The sequence below is a fragment of the Bombina bombina genome, chromosome 6 (assembly GCF_027579735.1).
Source record: "Bombina bombina isolate aBomBom1 chromosome 6, aBomBom1.pri, whole genome shotgun sequence".
Taxonomy (NCBI): domain Eukaryota; kingdom Metazoa; phylum Chordata; class Amphibia; order Anura; family Bombinatoridae; genus Bombina; species Bombina bombina.
Window position 1 is genome coordinate 482,547,921 of NC_069504.1, and position 23,325 is coordinate 482,571,245.

Here is a 23,325-nt window from a genome sequence, read left to right on the forward strand (position 1 = left end):
TAGGTGTCCTACTCTCTGTAATCAGAGAGCGGGGTATTGCAGTATTTCCTTATTTGGACGATATCTTGGTACTCGCACCGTCTTTATGTTCTGCAGAATCTCACACGAATCAACTAGTGTTGTTTCTTCAAAGGCATGGTTGGAGGATCAATTTACCAAAAAGTTATTTGATTCCTCAGACAAAGGTAACCTTTTTAGGTTTCCAGACAGATTCAGTGTCCATGACTTTGTCTCTAACAGACAAGAGACGTTTGAAATTGGTTGCAGCCTTTCAAAACCTTCAGTCTCAGTCATTCCCTTCAGTAGCTATGTGCATGGAAGTTTTAGGTCTCATGACTGCAGCATCGGACGCGATCCCCTTTGCTCGTTTTCATATGAGACCTCTCCAGCTTTGTATGCTGAACCAATGGTGCAGGGATTATAGAAGAATATCACAATTAATATCCTTAAATCCCAATGTTTGACTTTCTCTGACTTGGTGGTAAGATCACCATCGTATAATTTTAGGGGCCTCTTTAGTTTGTCCAACCTGGACTGTGATCACAACAGATGCAAGTCTTTCAGGTTTGGGGATCTCTGACAGCACAAGGGGTTTGGAAATCTCAAGAGGCGAGGTTACCAATCAATATTTTGGAACTCAGTGCGATTTTCAGAGCCCTTCAGTCTTGGCCTCTGTTGAAGAGAGAACCGTTCATTTGTTTTCAGACAGACAATATCACAACTGTGGCATATGTCAATCATTAGGGTTGGACTCACAGTCCTCAAGCTATGAAAGAAGTATCTTGGATACTTGTTGGGGCGGAATCCAGCTCCTGTCTAATTTCTGCAGTTCATAACCCAGGTATAGACAATTGGGAAGTGGATTACCTCAGTCGTCAGACTTTACATCCGGGAGAATGGTCTCTCCACCCAGATGTGTTTTCTCAAATTGCTCAGATGTGGGGGCTTCAAAGAAATAGATCTGATGGCTTCTCATGTAAACAAAAAACTTACCAGGTACCTGTCCAGGTCTTAGGGATCCTCAGGCGGAAGCAGTGGATGCATTGACACTTCCTTGGTGTTATCAACCTGCTTATATTTTCCCGCCTCTAGTTCTTCCAAGAGTGATCTCCAAAATCATCATGGTGCAATCGTTTGTGCTGCTGGTGGCTCCAGCATGGCCTTACAGGTTTTGGTATGCGGATCTTGTTCGGATGTCCAGTTGCCAACCTTGGCCACTTCCATTTAGGCCAGACCTTCTATCTCAAGGTCCGTTTTTCTATCAGGATCTCAAATTTGAAGGTATGGAAATTGAACGCTTAGTGCTTAGTCATAAAGGTTTCTTTGACTCAGTGATTAATACTATGTTGCAGGCTCGTAAATCTGTTTGTAGAAAGATTTATTATCGAGTTTGGAGGAATTGCATTTCATGGTGTTCTTCTCATAAATTCTCTTGGCATTCTTTTCGAATTCCTAGAATTTTACAGTTTCTTCAGGGTGTTTTGGATAAAGGTTTGTCTGGAAGTTCCTTGAAAGGACAAATCTCTGCTCTTTTTGTTTTATTTCATAGAAAGATTGCTAAACTTCCTGATATTCATTGTTTTGTGCAGGCTTTGGTTCGTATCAAGACTGTCATTAAATCCATCTCTCCTCATTGGAGTCTTAAATTGGTTTTGAAGGCTTTACAGGCTCCTCCGTTTGAGCCTATGCATTCTTTAGACAAACTACTTTCTTTTGGCCATCTCTTCTGCTAGAAGAGTTTCTGAATTATCCGCTCTCTCTTGTGAATCTCCTTTTCTGATTTTTGCGGACTTCATTTAAATTCCTACCTAAGGTTGTAAATTCTAACATTAATAGAGAAATTGTTGTCCCTTCTTTGTGTCCTAATCCTAAGAATTCTTTAGAAAGATCTTTACATTCTTTGGATGTGGTGAGAGCTTTGAAATATTATGTTGAAGCTATTAAAAAGATTTCAGGAAGACTTCTAGTCTATTTGTTATCTTTTCTGGTTCCAGGAAAGGTCAGAAGGCTTCTGCCTTTTCCTTGGCCTCGTGGTTAAAACTTTTGATTCATCAAGCCTATTTGGAGTCGGGTCAAGCCCCGCCTCAGAGAATTACAGCTCATTCTACTTGATCAGTTTCCACTTCCTGGGCTTTTAAGAATGAAGCTTCAGTTGATCAGATTTGCAAAGCTGCTACTTTGTTTTCTTAGCATACATTCACTAAATTCTACCATTTTGATGTATTTGCTTCTTCGGTAGAAAAGTTTTTCAGGCAGCGGTTTCAGTTTGATTTTTCTGCTTTTGATTTAAGTTTTTTCCTCACATTTATGAGAATTAACTTATATTTTGGGTTGTCGATTATTTTTTTCAGTGGAAAATGGCTGTTTTTATTTTTATCCCTCTCTCTCTAGTGACTCTTGCGTGGAGTTCCACATCTTGGGTATTGCTATCCCATACGTCACTAGCTCATGGACTCTTGCCAATTACATGAAAGAAAACATAATTTATATAAGAACTTACCTGATAAATTAATTTCTTTCATATTGGCAAGAGTCCATGAGGCCCACCCCCTTTTTTTATGGTGGTTATGATTTTTTTGTATAAAGCACAATTATTTCCAAATTCCTTTGTTGATGGTTTTTACTCCTTTCTTTATCACCCCACTTCTTGGCTATTCGTTAAACTGAATTGTGGGTGTGGTGAGGGGTGTATTTATAGGCATTTTGATGTTTGGGAAACTTTGCCCCTCCTGGTAGGATTGTATATCCCATACGTCACTAGCTCATGGACTCTTGCCAATATGAAAGAAATTAATTTATCAGGTAAGTTTTTACATAAATTATGTTTTTAGATCATCTCCTCTGAGTGGAGAGGTAATCTATCATCTCTCTGTGACTTCCAGGTTCTGCCCTGTTTCTTATAGCATTCAGTGAGTTCAGCCACTGTGAAGTCTCTCCAAGCAGGAGAATCTTTTATCATCAGGCCCTGAATGTTAGATGTAAACATAAAGTTTCCACTCCATGCATTATTTATTGAGTTCAGTTGTCTGTTTTGTTATAAATTTCTTAGACTGTGCACCATTTTCTTACCCATACCAGTGCATCTGTTTAATGTAACAATACTAGGGCATCAACATACTTAATTAACCCCTTACCCAATACAACGTATATATACGTTGTGTGGTACTTTGGCTATCGTACCACACCACGTATATATACGTTGTTGCTTCAGGATGCTCCAACACTCTCGGCTGTTAAGTTACAGCCTAGATCTGGTGCTCCTGAAGCTTCAGGCATCTGCCGCATATGTAGCCGGAGCGCAATCGGTGCTCCAACTTCATATGAGGGCAGATGCCTGATTGTTACAAACTGTGACACTGTGTGTGTCACCGTCTGTAACGATCTGGTGCCGGCGGGAGGGGTGGGCGGCCCAGCAGGGGAGGAGTGAGGGAGTGGGAGGGCCCTACGCTATGGAACACTAAATAAAGGGACAGAGACGTATTGTGCAGCTAAGCTACAGACAAGGGGATCTGGGGGTGTGGGAACCCCCCTAACTAAAGATTGCGGGTGGGGGGGACGCTATGCCACCAACAATATGTATAAAATAAAAAAAATATATGTTTTTAAAAATACAACAGTTTATAGGTAGTGGCAGACAGCTGGCAGTACTTAAGATGGCGCTTAAAAGTTAGAGGGGGGAGGTTTAGAGAGGTGATTAGGGGTAAGGGGGGAATCCTACACTGCAGAAAATATAATAATAATAAAAAAAAAAATAAAAAAAACCTTACATTTTTATACTGGCAGACTGTCTGCCAGTACCTAAGATGGGGGTTACCAGTGGGGGAGGGAAGAGAGAGAGAGCTGTTTGAGAGGAATTAAAGACAAATGGATTATGTTTTTAAAGTATGGTTATTTCGCTGGTTTGATTAATTCACTGTGAGGGTGTAGCATAAATCATTTGATTTTCTTGATTGTGATAATTTCCTGGCTCCTTCCTAGAACTTATATTTTAAGCTTTTAAATTTGGAAACCTGTTAAGGGGGGGATTATGTATTTCTATCTATCCATTTTAATAGAGGGGTTTCTATTTTCTAACTACTGGCATGTGTATGTTAAATCTATTATTGTTTGGAGTTTTAATGAATGCATAGTTTATTGTCTCCAAAGTCTTCCAACTATTCTCTCTTCTATACTCTGATATATCATATATATAAGATCTCTAGTTTTTTTATTTTATACATTTCTGTAGGTCAATAAATGTTCTTGAAAGATACATAATGGAAACTGTTTGTTATTTTTTTTTCCCCCAAAGGCTTTTTCTGAAGGAACTGCTTCAACATTTGACTACTCCTTTAAGGACAGTCCACCGCTAACTGTAAGAAATGCATTAGGGCTTTCTGTAATGGTGCAACATAGCCCAAATGTGCGTGGTTTTGGGAGCTCAACTCATGAACGTGTCCACGAGATTGCTCAAGGAAAGTCTCTGGATCTTGAATACTCCTCCATGGAGTCCGTGACTCGGGGAAAGCTGTCAGCACTGCACCGACAGGAGAGCAATCTTTTTACACTTACCATTGGTAATGTTAGCTTTTGCGTCATAAGCATGCTGTTTACATATACTGTGCTTATCTATACAGCAACTATTTTTTCCTTGTAACCATAGTGCCCCAGGGATATACAGAAGTTGCAAACATTCCCTTAACCAAGCCCTCCAGACGCCTGTATAATGTACGCAGTCCATTAATGGAAAACTGTGTCTCCATTATTGCTCAGATTGATGCTGTAGAAGGGAATAAAGTTGTCACAATCAGATCTCCTCTCCAGGTGAGTAATTAATTAATCTGATATTTTAAAGTTGCAATGTTTTTTAAGGACCATAGGTTCCTAAGATATCTGGTATTAAAGGGATATAAAATTGCAAAAAGAAAATGCTTTAAAGGGACACTAAACCCAATTATTTTCTTTAATGATTCAGATGCATTTTTAAGCAACTAATTTACTCTTATCAATTTTTGTTTGTTCTCTTGCTATCTTTTTTTTAAAAACAGTTATATAAAGCTTAAGAGCCGGCCCATTTTTGGTTCAGAACCTGAGTTATGCTTGCTGATTGGTTTGCTAAATGTAGCCACCAATAAGCAGGCGCTATCCAGGGTGCTGAACCTAAAATGGGCTGGCTCCTAAGCTTTAAATTCCTGCCTTTTAAATTAAGGTAGCAAGAGAACTAAGAAAAATTGATAGTAGGAGTAAATTAGAAAGTTACTTAAAATTGCATGCTCCATCTGAATCATGAAAGAAAAATGTTGGGTTTAGTATCCCTTTAATATGTTAGACCAAACAAAGTTTATAAACTAGTACATGAAGCCATGCAGGCTATATCATTTCTGGATACCCAACAATCTGTGATTATTGAAACAGTAATTTTGCTTGTAGATATTGAAGCTAAATGCATGTCATACAAAGTATAGCTCTGCTAGGACAGATCACAGTTGTTTTTATATATATTTTTCAGATCAAGAACCATTTCTCTGTTCCATTTACAATTTACAAGTTTGTGCAAAGTGCCAAGTTACTGGAGCCTATTGGAGTGTCTAGACCAGATGAAGAGTTTCATGTGCCCCTTGATTCTTACAGGTATAATATATGTTTGCTTAGTATATAAACCTAAAATTACTTTTTAGATCTTGTAAACCTTTTCCCACCTGGACTAAATTGTCTACATCGGAACTAAGTTCCGATGTAAACAAATTGAAATCACGCATCGTGTAATTTCAATGATGGGGTCGGGGTCACGAGGTAGTGCCTATGGACGGTAGGCACGCCCTCCAGCCCGCAATCCCATTTACCAAGCCTCTGTGACTTCAGGGCAGCCAAATGGCTAGGACGTTTCATGCTGTCCTAACGGCGCTAAAGCCCAGCGCAGTTAGGATGGCATGGAATGTCCTAATAGCGGGAAAGTGTTAGAACATGCAGTTTGGCGTTTTAAATTTTGCAAGTTGATGTCTTCTAGATAAAGTTTTTCTTTATTATAATAAAATGAGAATCATAAGATAGCAGACACAAAAATAAATAAGTACACATTAGTATTTTCATATGCAACATGGGTTATACTTCAGTCCTTTCTTCATGACCCTGAAAAACAGTAGTCATTTCAAGTCTAATTTTAAGTTTTAGTTTCTAGGGCTGTAAGTTGCTATGCAAGTGTTTAAGATACCTTAGATATATTAATCCAGGTATAAAAGTAAGGGAATACAGAACTCTTCAATGAAATACAAAAAAGTTTTATTTAGAAGTTGCCAACATTTATTAACGTTAGTAAACTCTGTCATCAAGGCAATACATATATCCAAAATTGTAAAGTGCAAACATCAAAAGAAATACATAGTAACATAATATACAAAGCATTACAAGACAAAAACAGAAGGCATAAGTGGTGTCAAGTAACGTGCATCACCCTGCTACACCAGACCCTGTATCATACAGGCACCGTCTGGGCAGGTTCACTTTGTGCTCTATGCCTGCTAGGAAATAATGGAAATGAGCCTCATAGGGTAGCGAAGCAAAGCAAGGATTAGGCAAAAGATGGCATAAATCCAGTCAGCCTCCAAAGGAGCCTTCCAACATTGGGAGCCTGCATTGTGGATGTGGAGACGGATCTCTGTTTGGAGCGGCAGCATTGCTTACGGCAGAACATCTGTTCAGAGGAGAGGTATCTAATGTGCAGAAGAGAGACTGTTGATATTTTGGAGTTTTTGCTCTCCCTGTTTTACATTGCATAGCTTGCACTTGCTTTGGATATAGTTTTGCATGTACAGATACTAACTGCCTGCTTCTCTGCCTGATTTTGTTTCATGCTGCCCAACTACTAGGGCATGGGGATGACTGTCTGCCTAGTACCTGCTCACTTGGGGGCTGACGGGATTTATGCTATCTTTGCATTTGGTTAATCCTTGCTTTTCTCTGCTACTTTATGAGGCTCATTTCCATTATTTCCTAGCATGCAAAAATCCCCAAGTGAACGTGCCCAGACGGTGCCTGTATGATTAAGGGTCTGGTGTAGCAGGGTGATGCACGCTACTTGGCTTCCACTTGACACTGATTATGCCTTCTGCTTTTGTCTTTTAATGCTTTGTATATTATGTTGTTATGTATTTTTCTCTTGTTAAGTGAAGTCAGTCCACGGGTCATCCATTACTTATGGGATTATATCTCTTCCCCAACAGGAAGTTGCAAGAGGATCACCCAAGCAGAGCTGCTATATAGCTCCTCCCCTCACGTGTCATATCCAGTCATTCTCTTGCAACCTAACTAAAGATAGGTCGTTGTGAGAGGTCTGTGGTGTTTTTAAACTTAGTTTATTTCTTCAATCAAAAGTTTGTTATTTTAAATGGCACCGGAGTGTGCTGTTTTGTTCTCAGGCAGCATTAGAAGAAGAATCTGCCTGCGTTTTCTATGATCTTAGCAGACGTAACTAAGATCCACTGGCTGTTCTCATACATTCTGAGGAGTGAGGTAACTTCAGTAAAGGGGAATAGCATGCAGGGCCCCCCTGCAAACGAGGTATGTGCAGTAAATTATTTTTCTGAGGAATGGAATTGACTGAGAAAATACTGCTGATACCAATGTAATGTAAGTTCAGCCTTAAATGCAGTGATAGCGACTGGTATTAGGCTGATGAGTGTGTGTACACTGAATGTATTTTTCTAAGGAATGGAATTGACTCAGAAAATACTGTTAATACTGAAGTAATATATGAGCCTTAACTGCTGTAAAAGCGACTGGTAGCAGGCTTATTAATAACACTTCATAACTTTTAAAAATGTATGTTTAAAACGTTTACTGGCATGTTAATCGTTTTTTGTGAGGTACTTGGTGATAACATTTATTGGGGCATGATTTTTACCATATGGCTATCTTGTTTTCTGCATAGAAACAGTTAACTGAGCTTCCCCACTGTTGTAATATGAGTGGGAGGGGCCTATTTTAGCGCTTTTTTGCGCAGTAAAAATTCAGTCACAATCTTCCTTCTTCATCCTCCTTGATCCAGGACGTCTCTAGAGAGCTCAGGGGTCTTCAAAATTCATTTTGAGGGAGGTAATCAGTCACAGCAGACCTGTGACAGTGTGTTTGACTGTGATAAAAACGTTAATTATTAGATTGTTATCCGTTTTTGGGTATTAAGGGGTTAATCATCCTTTTGCTGGTGGGTGCAATCCTTTGCTAACTTAATACATTTACTGTGAAAATTTGGTTGCTATAACTAATTTGGTTCATTGTTATTTCAACTGTGACAGCTTTTTGTGCTTCTTAAAGGCGCAGTAGCGTTTTTTTTTATATTGCTTGTAAATTTATTTGAAAGTATTTTCCAAGCTTGCTAGTCTCATTGCTAGTCTGTTTAAACATGTCTGACACAGATGAATCTCTTTGTTCACTATGTTTGAAGGCCACTGTGGAGCCCCATAGAAATTTGTGTACTAAATGTATTGATGTCACTTTAAATAAAAGTCAATCTTTTCATGTAAAGAAATTATCACCAGACAACGAGGGGGAAGTTATGCCGACTAACTCTCCTCACGTGTCAGTACCTTCGCCTCCCGCTCAGGAGGTGCGTGATATTGTGGCGCCAAGTACATCAGAGAGGCCCATACAAATCACTTTGCAAGACATGGCTACTGTTATGACAGAAGTATTATCTAAATTGCCAGAATTAAGAGGCAAGCGCGATTGCTCTGGGTTAAGGACAGAGCGCGCTGATGATGGGAGAGCCATGTCCGATACTGCGTCACAATTTGCAGAACATGAGGACGGAGAGCTTCATTCTGTGGGTGACGGATCTGATCCAGGGAGACTGGATTCAGAGATTTCTAATTTTAAATTTAAGCTTGAGAACCTCCGCGTATTGCTAGGGGAGGTATTAGCGGCTCTGAATGATTGTAACACGGTTGCAATTCCAGAGAAATTATGTAGGCTGGATAGATACTATGCGGTACCGGTGTGTACTGACGTTTTTCCTATACCTAAGAGGCTTACAGAAATTATTAGCAAGGAGTGGGATAGACCGGGTGTGCCCTTTTCCCCCCCTCCTATATTCAGGAAAATGTTTCCAATAGACGCCACCACTCGGGACTTATGGCAGACGGTCCCTAAGGTGGAGGGAGCAGTTTCTACTTTGGCTAAGAGTACCACTATCCCGGTGGAGGATAGTTGTGCCTTTTCAGATCCAATGGATAAAAAATTAGAAGGTTACCTTAAGAAAATGTTTGTTCAACAAGGTTTTATCTTACAGCCCCTTGCATGCATTGCGCCTGTCACTGCTGCGGCGGCATTCTGGTTTGAGTCTCTGGAAGAGGCCATTCGCACAGCTCCATTGGATGAAATTATGAACAAGCTTAAAGCACTTAAGCTAGCTAACGCATTTGTTTCTGATGCCGTCGTACATTTAACCAAACTTACGGCTAAGAACTCCGGATTCGCCATCCAAGCGCGCAGAGCGTTATGGCTTAAATCCTGGTCAGCTGACGTGACTTCTAAATCTAAATTGCTTAATATTCCTTTCAAAGGGCAGACCTTATTCGGGCCCGGCTTGAAAGAAATTATCGCTGACATTACGGGAGGTAAGGGCCATGCTCTGCCTCAGGACAGGGCCAAATCAAAGGCCAAACAGTCTAATTTTCGTGCCTTTCGTAACCTCAAGGCAGGAGCAGCATCAACTTCCTCCGCTCCAAAACAGGAAGGAGTTGTTGCTCGTTACAGACAGGGCTGGAAAACTAACCAGTCCTGGAACAAGGGCAAGCAGGCCAGAAAACCTGCTGCTGCCCCTAAGACAGCATGAAGAGAGGGCCCCCTATCCGGAAACGGATCTAGTAGGGGGCAGACTTTCTCTCTTTGCCCAGGCTTGGGCAAGAGATGTCCAGGATCCCTGGGTGTTGGAGATCATATCTCAGGGATATCTTCTGGACTTCAAAGCTTCTCCTCCACAAGGGAGATTTCATCTTTCAAGGTTATCAGCAAACCAAATAAAGAAAGAGGCGTTTCTACGCTGTGTACAAGACCTCTTACTAATGGGGTTGATCCACCCAGTTCCGCGGACGGAACACGGGCAAGGATTCTATTCAAATCTATTTGTGGTTCCCAAGAAAGAGGGAACCTTCAGACCAATCTTGGACTTAAAAATCCTAAACAAATTCCTAAGAGTTCCATCATTCAAAATGGAAACTATTCGAACCATCCTACCCATGATCCAAGAGGGTCAGTACATGACCACAGTGGACTTAAAGGATGCCTACCTTCACATACCGATTCACAAGGATCATTATCGGTACCTAAGATTTGCCTTCCTAGACAGGCATTACCAGTTTGTAGCTCTTCCCTTCGGGTTAGCTACGGCTCCAAGAATCTTTACAAAGGTTCTGGGCTCACTTCTGGCTTTACTAAGACCGCGAGGCATAGCGGTGGCTCCGTACCTAGACGACGTTCTGATACAAGCGTCAAGTTTTCAAACTGCCAAGTCTCATACAGAGATAGTTCTGGCATTTCTGAGGTCACATGGGTGGAAGGTGAACGTGGAAAAGAGTTCTCTATTACCACTTACAAGGGTTCCCTTCCTAGGGACTCTTATAGATTCTGTAGAGATGAAAATTTACCTGACGGAGTCCAGGTTATCAAAACTTCTAAATGCTTGCCGTTTCCTTCATTCCATTCCACACCCGTCAGTAGCTCAGTGCATGGGAGTAATCGGCTTAATGGTAGCGGCAATGGACATAGTACCATTTGCGCGCCTGCATCTCAGACCGCTGCAATTGTGCATGCTAAGTCAGTGGAATGGGGATTACTCAGATTTGTCCCCTCTGCTAAATCTGGATCAAGAGACCAGAGATTCTCTTCTATGGTGGCTTTCTCGGCCCCATCTGTCCAAGGGGATGACCTTTCGCAGGCCAGATTGGACGATTGTAACAACAGACGCCAGCCTTCTAGGTTGGGGCGCAGTCTGGAATTTCCTGAAGGCTCAGGGATTATGGACTCAGGAGGAGAAACTCCTCCCAATAAATATTCTGGAGTTAAGAGCAATATTCAATGCTCTTCTAGCTTGGCCTCAGTTAGCAACTCTGAGGTTCATCAGATTTCAGTCGGACAACATCACGACTGTGGCTTACATCAACCATCAAGGGGGAACCAGAAGTTCCCTAGCGATGTTGGAAGTCTCAAAGATAATTTGCTGGGCAGAGTCTCACTCTTGCCACCTGTCAGCGATCTACATCCCAGGCGTGGAGAACTGGGAGGCGGATTTTCTAAGTCGCCAGACTTTTCATCCGGGGGAGTGGGAACTTCATCCGGAGGTCTTCGCTCAACTGATTCTTCGTTGGGGCAAACCAGATCTGGATCTCATGGCGTCTCGACAGAACGCCAAGCTTCCTTGTTGCGGATCCAGGTCCAGGGTCTTCAACATGGCTTATGTGTTTCCTCCATTTCCGATGCTTCCTCGACTGATTGCCAAGATCAGACAAGAGAGGGCATCAGTGATTCTGATAGCGCCTGCGTGGCCACGCAGGACCTGGTATGCAGACCTAGTGGACATGTCGTCCTGTCCACCGTGGTCTCTGCCTCTAAGGCAGGACCTTCTAATTCAGGGTCCTTTCAACCATCCAAATCTAATTTCTCTGAGGCTGACTGCATGGAGATTGAACGCTTGATTCTATCAAAGCGTGGCTTCTCGGAGTCGGTTATTGATACCTTAATACAGGCTAGGAAACCTGTTACCAGAAGAATTTACCATAAGATATGGCGTAAATATTTATATTGGTGCGAATCCAAGAGTTACTCATGGAGTAAGGTTAGGATTCCTAGGATATTGTCTTTTCTATAAGAAGGTTTAGAAAAGGGCTTATCTGCTAGTTCGTTAAAGGGACAGATTTCTGCTCTGTCTATTCTTCTACACAAACGTCTGGCAGAAGTTCCAGACGTTCAGGCTTTTTGTCAGGCTTTGGCTAGGATTAAGCCTGTGTTTAAGACTGTTGCTCCGCCGTGGAGCTTAAACTTAGTTCTTAACGTTCTTCAAGGCGTTCCATTTGAACCCCTTCATTCCATTGATATCAAGCTGTTATCTTGGAAAGTTCTATTTTTGGTGGCTATTTCCTCGGCTCGAAGTGTCTCTGAGTTATCTGCCTTACATTGTGATCCTCCTTATCTGATTTTTCATTCAGACAAGGTAGTTCTGCGTACTAAACCTGGGTTTTTACCTAAGGTAGTTTCTAACAGGAATATCAATCAAGAGATTGTTGTTCCATCATTGTGTCCTAACCCTTCTTCTAAGAAGGAACGACTTTTGCATAATCTGGACTTAGTCCGTGCCCTGAAGTTCTATTTGCAGGCAACTAAAGATTTTCGTCAAACTTCTTCCCTGTTTGTCGTTTACTCTGGACAGAGGAGAGGTCAAAAGGCTTCGGCTACCTCTCTCTCTTTTTGGCTTCGTAGCATAATACGTTTAGCCTATGAGACTGCTGGTCAGCAGCCTCCTAAAAGAATTACAGCTCATTCTACTAGAGCTGTGGCTTCCACCTGGGCCTTTAAAAATGAGGCCTCTGTTGAACAGATTTGCAAGGCTGCAACTTGGTCTTCACTTCACACTTTTTCAAAATTTTACAAATTTGACACTTTTGCTTCTTCTGAGGCTATTTTTGGGAGAAAGGTGCTTCAGGCAGTGGTTCCTTCCGTTTAAGATTCCTGCCTTGTCCCTCCCTTCATCCGTGTACTTTAGCTTTGGTATTGGTATCCCATAAGTAATGGATGACCCGTGGACTGACTACACTTAACAAGAGAAAACATAATTTATTCTTACCTGATAAATTTATTTCTCTTGTAGTGTAGTCAGTCCACGGCCCGCCCTGTCTTTTAAGGCAGATCTAAATTTTAATTAAACTCCAGTCACCACTGCACCCTATGGTTTCTCCTTTCTCGTCTGGTTTTGGTCGAATGACTGGATATGACACGTGAGGGGAGGAGCTATATAGCAGCTCTGCTTGGGTGATCCTCTTGCAACTTCCTGTTGGGGAAGAGATATATTCCCATAAGTAATGGATGACCCGTGGACTGACTACACTACAAGAGAAATAAATTTATCAGGTAAGCATAAATTCTGTTATTTTGATGTTTGCACTTTACACTTTAGGATATATGTATTGCCTTGATGGCAGAGTTTACTAACTTTTATGCATTTTGGCAATTTATAAAAAACACTTTTTTTGTATTTTATTGAAGAGTGCTAAGTTCCCTTATTTTAATATCTGCATTAATATATCTAAGGTATCTTTCTTCTCAATAATTACTAACATTAATTTTTGGGTCTACACCATATCTTAATATATTTTTACTATGTTATTGAAAATAATTCTTTGTTTGATCTGTTAGAATTTTAACACTTGATTAAGCTTGTATGTATTATATCACCAGGTGTCAGCTGTTCTTGAGACCAGCGGGTGCTTTAGAAGGTCAGTTCAAGGAATCCACAAGCTACATAACATGGAAAGAGATGCTTCATAGAAGCAGTGAAGTGAGATGTACTCTGCAGTGCCCATCCTCTGAGGTCAATTTCCTGCCCCTGATTGTGAACTGCATTGCGATTCCTGACGAAATAAACTTTATCGCCAACCATGGGGAGAAAGAGTGGGATCCAGCATATATTATTCATCTGCATCCATCACTAACCATTAGGAATCTTCTACCCTACTCTTTGAGATACCTACTAGAGGTAAAATGTTAATTTTGCATTTATCAGTCTTGAATACCGAACAGTTGTTTACAATACATTTCTTTCTTTAAACTTGATTGTTACCAATGATTACATTTTTCAGGCTCCTTCCTGTAACTTAATTTTCTTTCCTATGGCATGGAGAACCCACAAATCATTCCAATTACTAGTGGGATATTCACTCCTGGCCAGCAGGAGAAGGCAAAGAGCACCACAACAGAGCTGTTAAGTGTCACTTCCCTTACCCTTAACCCCCAGTCATTCTCTTTGCCTCTGTCAAGGGAGGATGTGCAAAGATGGTGTCTGAAGATATTTAATCCTTTTATGGGTAATTTTCCCTGCAAGCAAGGATTGGGGCTATGCTGTGTCCATGTCAATCTCTTTAGTAAGAGTACTGGTGGCTATTATCAGTTAGAAAAACAGGGTTGGTTACTCTGTCCTTTCTTTTTCTACAGGTCCATGGCAGAAGTGAAGGTATCTACCACACCTTAGAAGTCATTCCCTGCCAGTCAGCAGGATCCACAGGTAAGTGCTTCCCTTCTAGGTTAGAAGGTACCAGCACTCTAAGGGTTAATTCTCTTGTGGATTACATTTTTGGGACTCCTTTTTTCTTTATTAAGAAATATAGATTTATGAGTGGGCACTGCATTCTGTTGAGGTGGTTTATAAGGCTGAAAGAATTTTAAATGTTATTTCTTTCTTGTAATTGGCAAGAGTCCATGAGCTAGTGACATATGGGATATACAATCCTACCAGGATGGGCAAAGTTTCCCAAACCTCAAAATGCCTATAAATACACCCCTCACCACGCCCACAATTCAGTTTTACAAACTTTGCCTCCTATGGAGGTGGTGAAGTAAGTTTGTGCTAAGATTTCTACGTTGATATGCACTTCTCAGCATTTTGAAGCCTGATTCCTCTCAGAGTACAGTGAATGTCAGAGGGATGTGAAGGGAGTATCACCTATTGAATGCAATGGTTTTCCTCATGGGGATCTATTTCATAGGTTCTCTGTTATCGGTCGTAGAGATTCATCTCCTACCTCCCTTTTCATACTATATACTCATATACTCTCATATTCCATTACCTCTACTGATAACTGTTTCAGTACTGGTTTGGCTATCTACTATATATGGATGGGTGTCTTCAGGTAAGTATGTTTTCATTACATAAGAATCAGCTATGGTTTGGCACTTTATGTATTTATATAAAGTTTTAAATATATGTATTGTACTTATATATGCCATGATTTAGGTTTCAGTATATTTCCTTTTGCAGACTGTCCGTTTCATATCTGGGAAATGCATTTTTTAGAAATGTATTTCTTACCTGGGGTGTAGTCTTTTTTTCAATTGACTGTCATTTTTTAAATTCGCGGGCAGAATTAGGCTCATGAGGGTGCAAAATGCAAAAGTTTATTGCGCCATTCTTGGCGCAAGATTTTTTGGGCGCGAAGTTACGTTCGTTGACGCAAATTAGTAATTTCCAGCGTCTTAGTTGACGCCCGGTCCTTTCACAAGGTTGCGTCATCCATGACGCGAGTGTGTCGTTTCCGGACGTTTTTGGCTCAAAAAAAATATTTTTCTGTTTGTTGTGCGTCATACTTGGCGCCAAATATTTTCTTTATTTTAGGCCCCATTCCTATTTGCCTCTTGCCTTTTTCTATGTCAGAGGGCTATTCTGTTTGCATTTTTTCCCATTCCTGAAACTTCCATATAAGGAAATTGATAAGTTTGCTTTATATGTTGTTTTTTTCTCTTACATTTGCAATATGTCTCAATCTGATCCTGTCTCAGAATTCACTGTTGGATCCCTGCTGCCTGATAACAGTTCTACCAAAGCTAAGTGCATATGTTGTAAACTTATGGAGATTATACCTCCAGCTTAATACCTGTAATTTTAAAATAATTTATTTCTGATTCTATTCAGAAGGCTTTGTCTGCCATTCCGCCTTCTAATAAACGCAAAAGGTCTTTTAAAACTTCTCATAAGGTTGTTTAAATTTCAAATGACCAACAACATACTGAATTATCCTTCTCTGATGAGGATCTATCTGATTCATAAGATCCTGCCTCAGATATTGACACTGATAAATCCTCTTATTTATCTTAATTGGAGTGTATTCATTCTTTGTTAAAAGAAGTGTTGATTACATTGGATATGGAGGAAACTAGTCCTCTTGATATTATTATTATCAGGTATTTGTAGAGCGCCAGCAGATTCCGCAGCGCTGATTATTAAAACTAGTAAACATTTAAATTCTGTTTATAAACCTCCTGTGGTTATTCCAGAGGTTTTTCCAGTTCCTGATGCTATTTCTGATATGATTTCTAAGGAATGGAATAAGCCTGGTACTTCTTTTATTCCTTCTTCAAGGTTTAAAAAGTTGTATCCTTTGCCAGAAATTAGATTGGAGTTTTGGGAAAAGATCCCCAAAGTTGATGGGGCTATCTCTACTCTTGCTAAACATACTACTATTCCTATGGAAGATAGTACTTCTTTTAAAGATCCTTTAGATAGGAAACTTGAATCTTATCTAAGGAAAGTTTATTTATATTCAGGTCATCTTCTTAGACCTGCAATGTCTTTGGCTGATGTTGCAGCTGCTTCAACTTTTTGGTTGGATACTTTAGTGCCACAAGTATCGGATCATGATTTGTCTAGCATTGTTAAGTTGATTCAACATCCTAATAATTTCATTTGTGATGCCATTTTTGATATTATCAAAATTGATGTTAAATCTATGTCTTTAGCTATTTTAGCTAGAAGAGCTTTGTGGCTCAAATCTTGGAATGCTAATATGACTTCTAAATCCAGATTGCTATCACTTTCTTTCCAAGGTAATACATTATTTTGTTATCAGTTGGATTCAATAATTTCAACTGTTACTGTGGGGAAGGGAGTTTTTTGCCTCAGGATAAAAAACCTAAAGGTAAATCTAAAGCTTTTAACTGTATTTCGTCAAAATAAGGAACAGAAACCTAATCCTTCTCCCAAGGAATCTACTTCCAATTGGAAGCCTTCTTCAAATTGGAATAAATCCAAGCCATTTAAGAGATCAAAACCAGCCCCCAAGTCCACATGAAGGTGCAGCCCTCATTCCGGCTTAGCTGGTAGGGGGCAGATTAAAATTTTTCAAAGATTTTTGGATCAATTCGGTCCAAAATCTTTGGATTCAGAGTATTGTTTCTCAAGGGTGCAGAATAGGATTCAGAGTAAGACTGCCTGTGAGAAGATTTTTTCTCTCACGCATTTGGGTAAACCCAGTAAAGGCTCAAGCTTTTCTGAAGTGTGTTTCAGACCTGGAGTTATCAGGGGTAATCATGCCAGTTCCGTTTCAGGAACAGGGTCTGGGGTTTTATTCAAATCTATTCATTGTCCCAAAGAATGAACATTCATTCAGACCAGTTTTGGATCTAAAGATTTTGACTCGATATGTAAAAGTACCAACTTTCAAAATGGTGACTATAAGGACAATTCTGCCTTTTGTTCAGCAAGGGCATTATATGTCCACAATAGACTTACAGGTTGCATATCTTCATATTCCGATTCATCCAGATCACTATCAGTTCCTGAGATTCTCTTTTCTAGACAAGCATTACCAATTTGTTGCTCTTCCTTTTGGTCTAGCGACAGCTCCAAGAATCTTTTCAAAGGTTCTAGGTGCCCTACTCTCTGTAATCAGAGAGCGGGGTATTGCAGTGTTTCCTTATTTGGACGATATCTTGGTACTCGATTAGTCTTTACGTTCTGCAGAATCTCATACAAATCAACTAGTGTTGTTTCTTTGAAGACATGGTTGGAGGATCAATTTACCAAAAAGTTCTTTGATTCCTCAGACAAGGGTAACCTTTTTAGGTTTTTAGGTTTCCAGATAGATTGTGTCCATGACTTTGTCTCTAACAGACAAGAGACATTTGAAATTGGTTGCAGCTTGTCGGAACCTTCAGTCTCAGTCATTCACTTCAGTAGCTATGTGCATGGAAGTTTTAATTCTCATGACTGCAGCATTGGACGCGATCCCCTTTGCTCCTTTTCATATGAGACCTCTCCAGCTTTGTATGCTAAACCAGTGGTGCAGGGATTATAGAAGAATATCACAATTAACATCCTTAAATCCCAATGTTTGACTTTCTCTGACTTGGTGGTTAGATCACCATCGTATAATTTTAGGGGCCTCTTTCGTCCGTCCAACCTGGACTGTGATCACAACAGATGCAAGTCTTTCAGGTTGGGTAGCTGTTTGGGGATCTCTGACAGCACAAGGAGTTTGGAAATCTCAAGAGGCGAGATTACCAATCAATATATTGGAACTCCGTGCGATTCTCGGGGCTCTTCAATTTTGGCCTTTGTTGAAGAGAGAACCGTTCATTTGTTTTCAGACAGACAATGTCACAGCTGTGGCATATGTCCATCAGGGTGGGACTCACAGACCTCAAGCTATGGAAGAAGTATCTTGGATACTTGTTTGGGCTGAATCCAGCTAGTGTCTAATTTCTGCGGTTCATATCCCAGGTATAGACAATTGGTAAGCGGATTACATTCGGGAGAATGGTCTCTCCACCCAGATGTGTTTTCTCAAATTGTTCAGATGGGGGCTTCCAGAAATAGATCTGATGGCATCTCATCTAAACAAAAAACTTCCCAGGTACCTGTCCAGGTCCAGGGATCCTCAGGCGGAAGCAGGGGATGCATTGACACTTCCTTGGTGTTATCAACTTGCTTATATTTTCCCGCCTCTAGTTCTTCCAAGAGTGATCTCCAAGATCATCATGGAGCAATCGTTTGTGCTGCTGGTAGCTCCAGCATGGCCTCACAGGTTTTGGTATGTGGATCTTGTCCGGATGTCCAGTTGCTAACCTTGGCAACTTTCACTAAGGCCAGACCTTCTATCTCAAGGTCCGTTTTTCCATCAGAATCTCAAATCATTACATTTGAAGGTATGGAGATTGAACGCTTAGTACTTCGTCATAGAGGTTTCTCTGACTCTGTGATTAATACTATGTTGCATGCTCGTAAATCTGTTTCTAGAAAGATTTATTATCGAGTTTGGAAGACTTACATTTCTTGGTGTTCTTCTCATAAATTCTCTTGGCATTCTTTTACAATTCCAGAATTTTACAGTTTCTTCAGGATGGTTTGGATAAAGGTTTGTCTGCAAGTTCCTTGAAAGGACAAATCTCTGCTCTTTCTGTTTTATTTCACAGAAACATTGCTAAACTTCCTGATATTCATTGTTTTGTGCAGGCTTTGGTTCGTATCAAGCCTGTCATTAAATCAATCTCTCCTCCTGGGAGTCTTAATTAGTTTTGAAGGCTTTACAGGTTCCTCCGTTTGAGCCTATCATTAAACTACTTTCTTGCAAAGTGTTTTCTTTTGGCCATCTCTTCTGCTAGAAGAGTTTCTGAATTATCCGCTCTCTCTTGTGAATCTCCTTTTCTGATTTTTCATCAGGATAAGGCGGTTTTGCCTACTTTATTTAAATTCTTACCTTGGTTGTGAATTCTAACAACATTAATAGAGAAATTTTTGTCCCTTCCTTGTGTCCTAATCCTAAGAATTCTTTGGAGAGATCCTTACATTCTTTGGATGTGGTAAGAGCTTTGAAATATTATGTTGAAGCAACTAAAGATTTCAGGAAGACTTCTAGTCTATTTGTTATATGTTTTGGTTCTAGGAAAGGTCAGAAGGCTTCTGCTGTTTCCTTGGCTTTGTGGTTAAAGTTTTTGATTCATCAAGCTTATTTGGAGTCGAGTCAAGCCCCGCTTCAGAGAATTACAGCTCATTCTACTAGATCAGTCTCTACTTCGTGGGCTTTTAAGAATGAAGCTTCAGTTGATCAGATTTGCAAAGCAGCAACTTGGTCTTCTTTGCATACATTTACTAAATTCTACCGTGTTTACTTCTTCAGAAGCAGTTTTTTGATTCTTCTGCTTTTGATTTAAGTTTTTTCCTTCCATTTATGAGAATAAACTTATTTTTTGGGTTGTGGATTAATTTTTTCAGTAGAAAATGGCTGTTTTTATTTTTATCCCTCCCTCTCTAGTGACTTGCGTGGAGTTGCACATCTTGGGTATTGCTATCCCATACGTCACTAGCTCATGGACTCTTGCCAATAAAAGAAAGAAAACATAATTTATGTAAGAACTTACCTGATAAATTCCTTTCTTTCATATTGGCAAGAGTCCATGAGGCCCACCCCTTTTTTATGGTGGTTATGATTTCTTTGTATAAAGCACAATTATTTCCAAATTCCTTTGTTAATACTTTTTACTCCTTTCTTTATCACCCCACTACTTGGCTTTTCGTTAAACTGAATTGTGGGTGTGGTGAAGGGTGTATTTATAGGCATTTTTAGGTTTGGGAAACTTTGCCCCTCCTGGTAGGATTGTATATCCCATACGTCACTAGCTCACTTGCCAATATGAAAGAAATGAATTTATCAGGTAAGTTCTTTCATAAATTGTTTCTTGATTTGCAGCTTTGAGAGATATTAGAGCACTTGAAGCTATGGCTCAGTGGTTAAGTACTTGGATTGGAATTTCAGAGATCTGGGTTTGGAGCCAGGTGAGAGTTATTTTTTACTCTTTATTGGGCATTTTTATTCAGCAGGGGATAGTTTGTTTTTAGTGTTAAAAATGTATTCCTATATTTTTCAACTTCTGTATTACTCACGCACTGTTTTTTTGTTGGTGGCACAGTTTCTTTTAATTGCGGTCACGTAACCATTCCTCTGCACTTCCGCTTATCGAATTTCTGATCGTAGTGGAGATGGTAACAGGGTGTGTGGACATTTTTAGTCCCTGACTAAAAGACTATCTACTGTGCTGCTATTGTAGCGGAGTTACAAGTGGTGTGTGTGCACATTTTAGCTCCTGATTGAAAGTCTATTTCTACAATCCTGCTCTTATCGTGGGAGAGATTGACTGGTTCAGGACGTGGAAAGTCCTCAGCAGAGCTGAGGTATTACAGTGCTGGGTTTTGTATCGTTGTTAACACAGAGTATATTATATAAAAACATTTTCTTTTGGGCACAATATTTATTTTGCTAATTTCTTGTGGGGACCAATTTATATATAGTTATGGGTACTAATGAAGAAAGTGGGTCTTTTGAAAAATGTTTATTTTGCTTGGAGGCTAATGTTATTCCTCCTGTGCAGTTTTGCTCCTCTTGCCTAAAGAAAACTTTATTATTTAAAGATAAGATTTCTCTCTTAGAGCCTTCTGTCTCTCAGGATAGTGTTGTACTAACTATGCCTCAGCTTTCCCCTAAAACGTCCCAAGCTTCACGTGCAGTGCCCTGCGGTTCCTCGCAACAACCTCTTGGGGGTGTTTATTTACCTAGGGATTTCGCTGCGCAGATTACTTCTGCTGTTTCAGCCTCGTTATCAGCCTTTCCAGTTGCTGGTAAGCGCAAAAGAAAATCTAAAAATATATGTTAATAAGGGTTCTGACTCCGTTAAGGCTGCGTTAGTCAGTATGTCTCAGTTATCTGATGAGGATGATACCTCAGTGGCTTCTGAGGGCAAATTGTCAGATTCTTATACTTTAGTGACCAATTCTGCAGATTCAGAGGCGATTAATTTCAGATTTCAGTTAGAACACCTCCAAGTACTTTTAAAGGAAATTCTTGCTACTTTGGAAGAATCTGACTTGTCTGTCGCGGAGAATCCAAAGAGGTCTAGTAAACTTGGTATATGATGTACCCTCATCTGTGGAAGTGTTTCCAGTTCCAGACCGTATCGCAGATATCATAACTCGGGAATGGGATAAACCAGGGATTCCTTTTTCCCCGTCCCCTGTTTTTAAAAATATGTTCCTGTTGCTGACTTTATTTGTAACTCTTGGCAGACAGTGCCCAAGGTAGGGGGAGCTATCTCTACTCTTGCCAAGAGAACTACTATTCCTATTGAAGATTGCTGTTTTTTCAAGGATCCCATGGATAAGATGTTTGAGGCTTTCTTGAAAAATATGTACATTCATTAGGGATTACAGTGGCAGCCTGTTGCTAGTACTGCTACAGTTGTAGGGCAGCATCCTATTGGTGCAATGACTTACCTAAGCTAATCTTAGAAAAGACTACTATAGAGGAGATCCAAGACAGGATCAAGGCTCTCAAGCTGGCCAATACCTTTATGTGTGATGCCAACATGCAAGTTCTTAGACTGGGAGCTAAGATTTCTGGTTTCACTGTTTTAGTTCGCAGAGCTCTGTGGTTAAAATCTCAGTCTGCTAATATTGCATCCAAGTCCAAGCTTTTGTCTTTGCCTCAGGATAAAAAGAGCAGACCTAAGGGTCGCCAGAATTCTAATTTTAGTTCCTTTCATAACTTTAAGGGACAAAAGTCTTCCTCCTCCTCTTCCAAGCTGTAACAATCCAAGTCTTCTTGGAGGTCCAGTCAGCTTTGGAATAAAGGAAAGCAAGCCAAGAAGCCTTTCGCTGATTCTAAATCAGCATGAAGGGACCGCCTCAGATCCTGTATTGGATCAAGTGGGGGGCAGGCTGTCTTTTTTTCGGCAGGCTTTTATATGCAATGTTCCGGATCCTTGGGCCGTAGACACTGGCCCATGGTAACAGAATAGGATTCAAATCCTGTCCTCCCAGGGGCAGATTCCACCTGTCAAGGTTATCTGTGGACCAGATAAAGAGAGAGGCCTTCTTAAACTGTGTAAAGGAGTGATTGTTCCAGTTCCCATAGAGGAACAGGGTCTAGGATTTTATTCAAATCTGTTTATAGTTCCCAAAAAGGAAGGCACTTTCCGTCCCATCCTGGACCTAAATTGTCTCAACCAATTCCTCAGGGTTCCATCCTTCAAAATGGAGACCATCCGTTTCATTCTTCCTTTGGTACAAGAGGGTCAGTTCATGGCGACCATAGATCTGAAGGACACATATCTTCCTGTTCCCATTCACAGACATCATTACCAATATCTGAGGTTTGCCTTTCTGGACAAACATTTCCAGTTTGTTGCCCTTCCTTTTGGCCTTGCTACAGCTCCCAGTATTTTCACAAAGGTTCTGGGGACTCTTTTGGCAGTGGTCAGGTCTCAGGGAATTGCTGTGGCGCCTTACCTGGACAACATCTTGGTATTTTACTTTTCTCTTGTTGCACCTTTCAACAAATACAGCCCTTCTCTTCCCTTACATTTTATTAATTTGAAACACACATGATTAGTTTATTTTCTCCCCTCTCTATACGTGTAGCAGTCATATACTGCCCACGGCTCCCTAACTCGATTTTTAGATCACTTTGCTGCCTGGCTTCCTTATTTCCTTTCCTTAGACACCCCTGCCCTCATTCTTGGCAACTTCAACATCCCTCTTGACAATCCCACTGCCTCCTCTGCAAAACAACTTCTGCAACTCACTTCCTCTTTCGGCCTTTCACAATGGACTGACTGTCCCACTCACAAAGATGGTCACTCCCTTGATCTGATTTTCAGCTATCGATGCACTATCTCAAATTTCACAAACTCCCTTTTTTCTCTTTCTGACCATCATCTCCTAACTTGCAACATCACTTCCCTCCCTACAACCCCCCCTTCTTCTACCCCTCACACCAAACTACCAATCTCACACCCCTTCAAAAGCTCACAATCATCCAA

At 40.5% G+C, this 23,325-nt stretch overlaps 1 protein-coding gene across 1 annotated transcript in view; it reads left to right on the forward strand.

Moving 5' to 3' along the window:
* VPS13C (vacuolar protein sorting 13 homolog C) overlaps positions 1 to 23,325 on the forward strand; it is a 1,402,311-nt gene that overhangs the window by 1,099,531 nt on the left and 279,455 nt on the right. Inside the window, 4 exon segments of the mRNA XM_053719302.1 lie at positions 4,292 to 4,556; positions 4,643 to 4,803; positions 5,489 to 5,610; positions 13,423 to 13,720. Of these exon segments, the coding sequence (XP_053575277.1) occupies positions 4,292 to 4,556; positions 4,643 to 4,803; positions 5,489 to 5,610; positions 13,423 to 13,720 (846 nt within the window).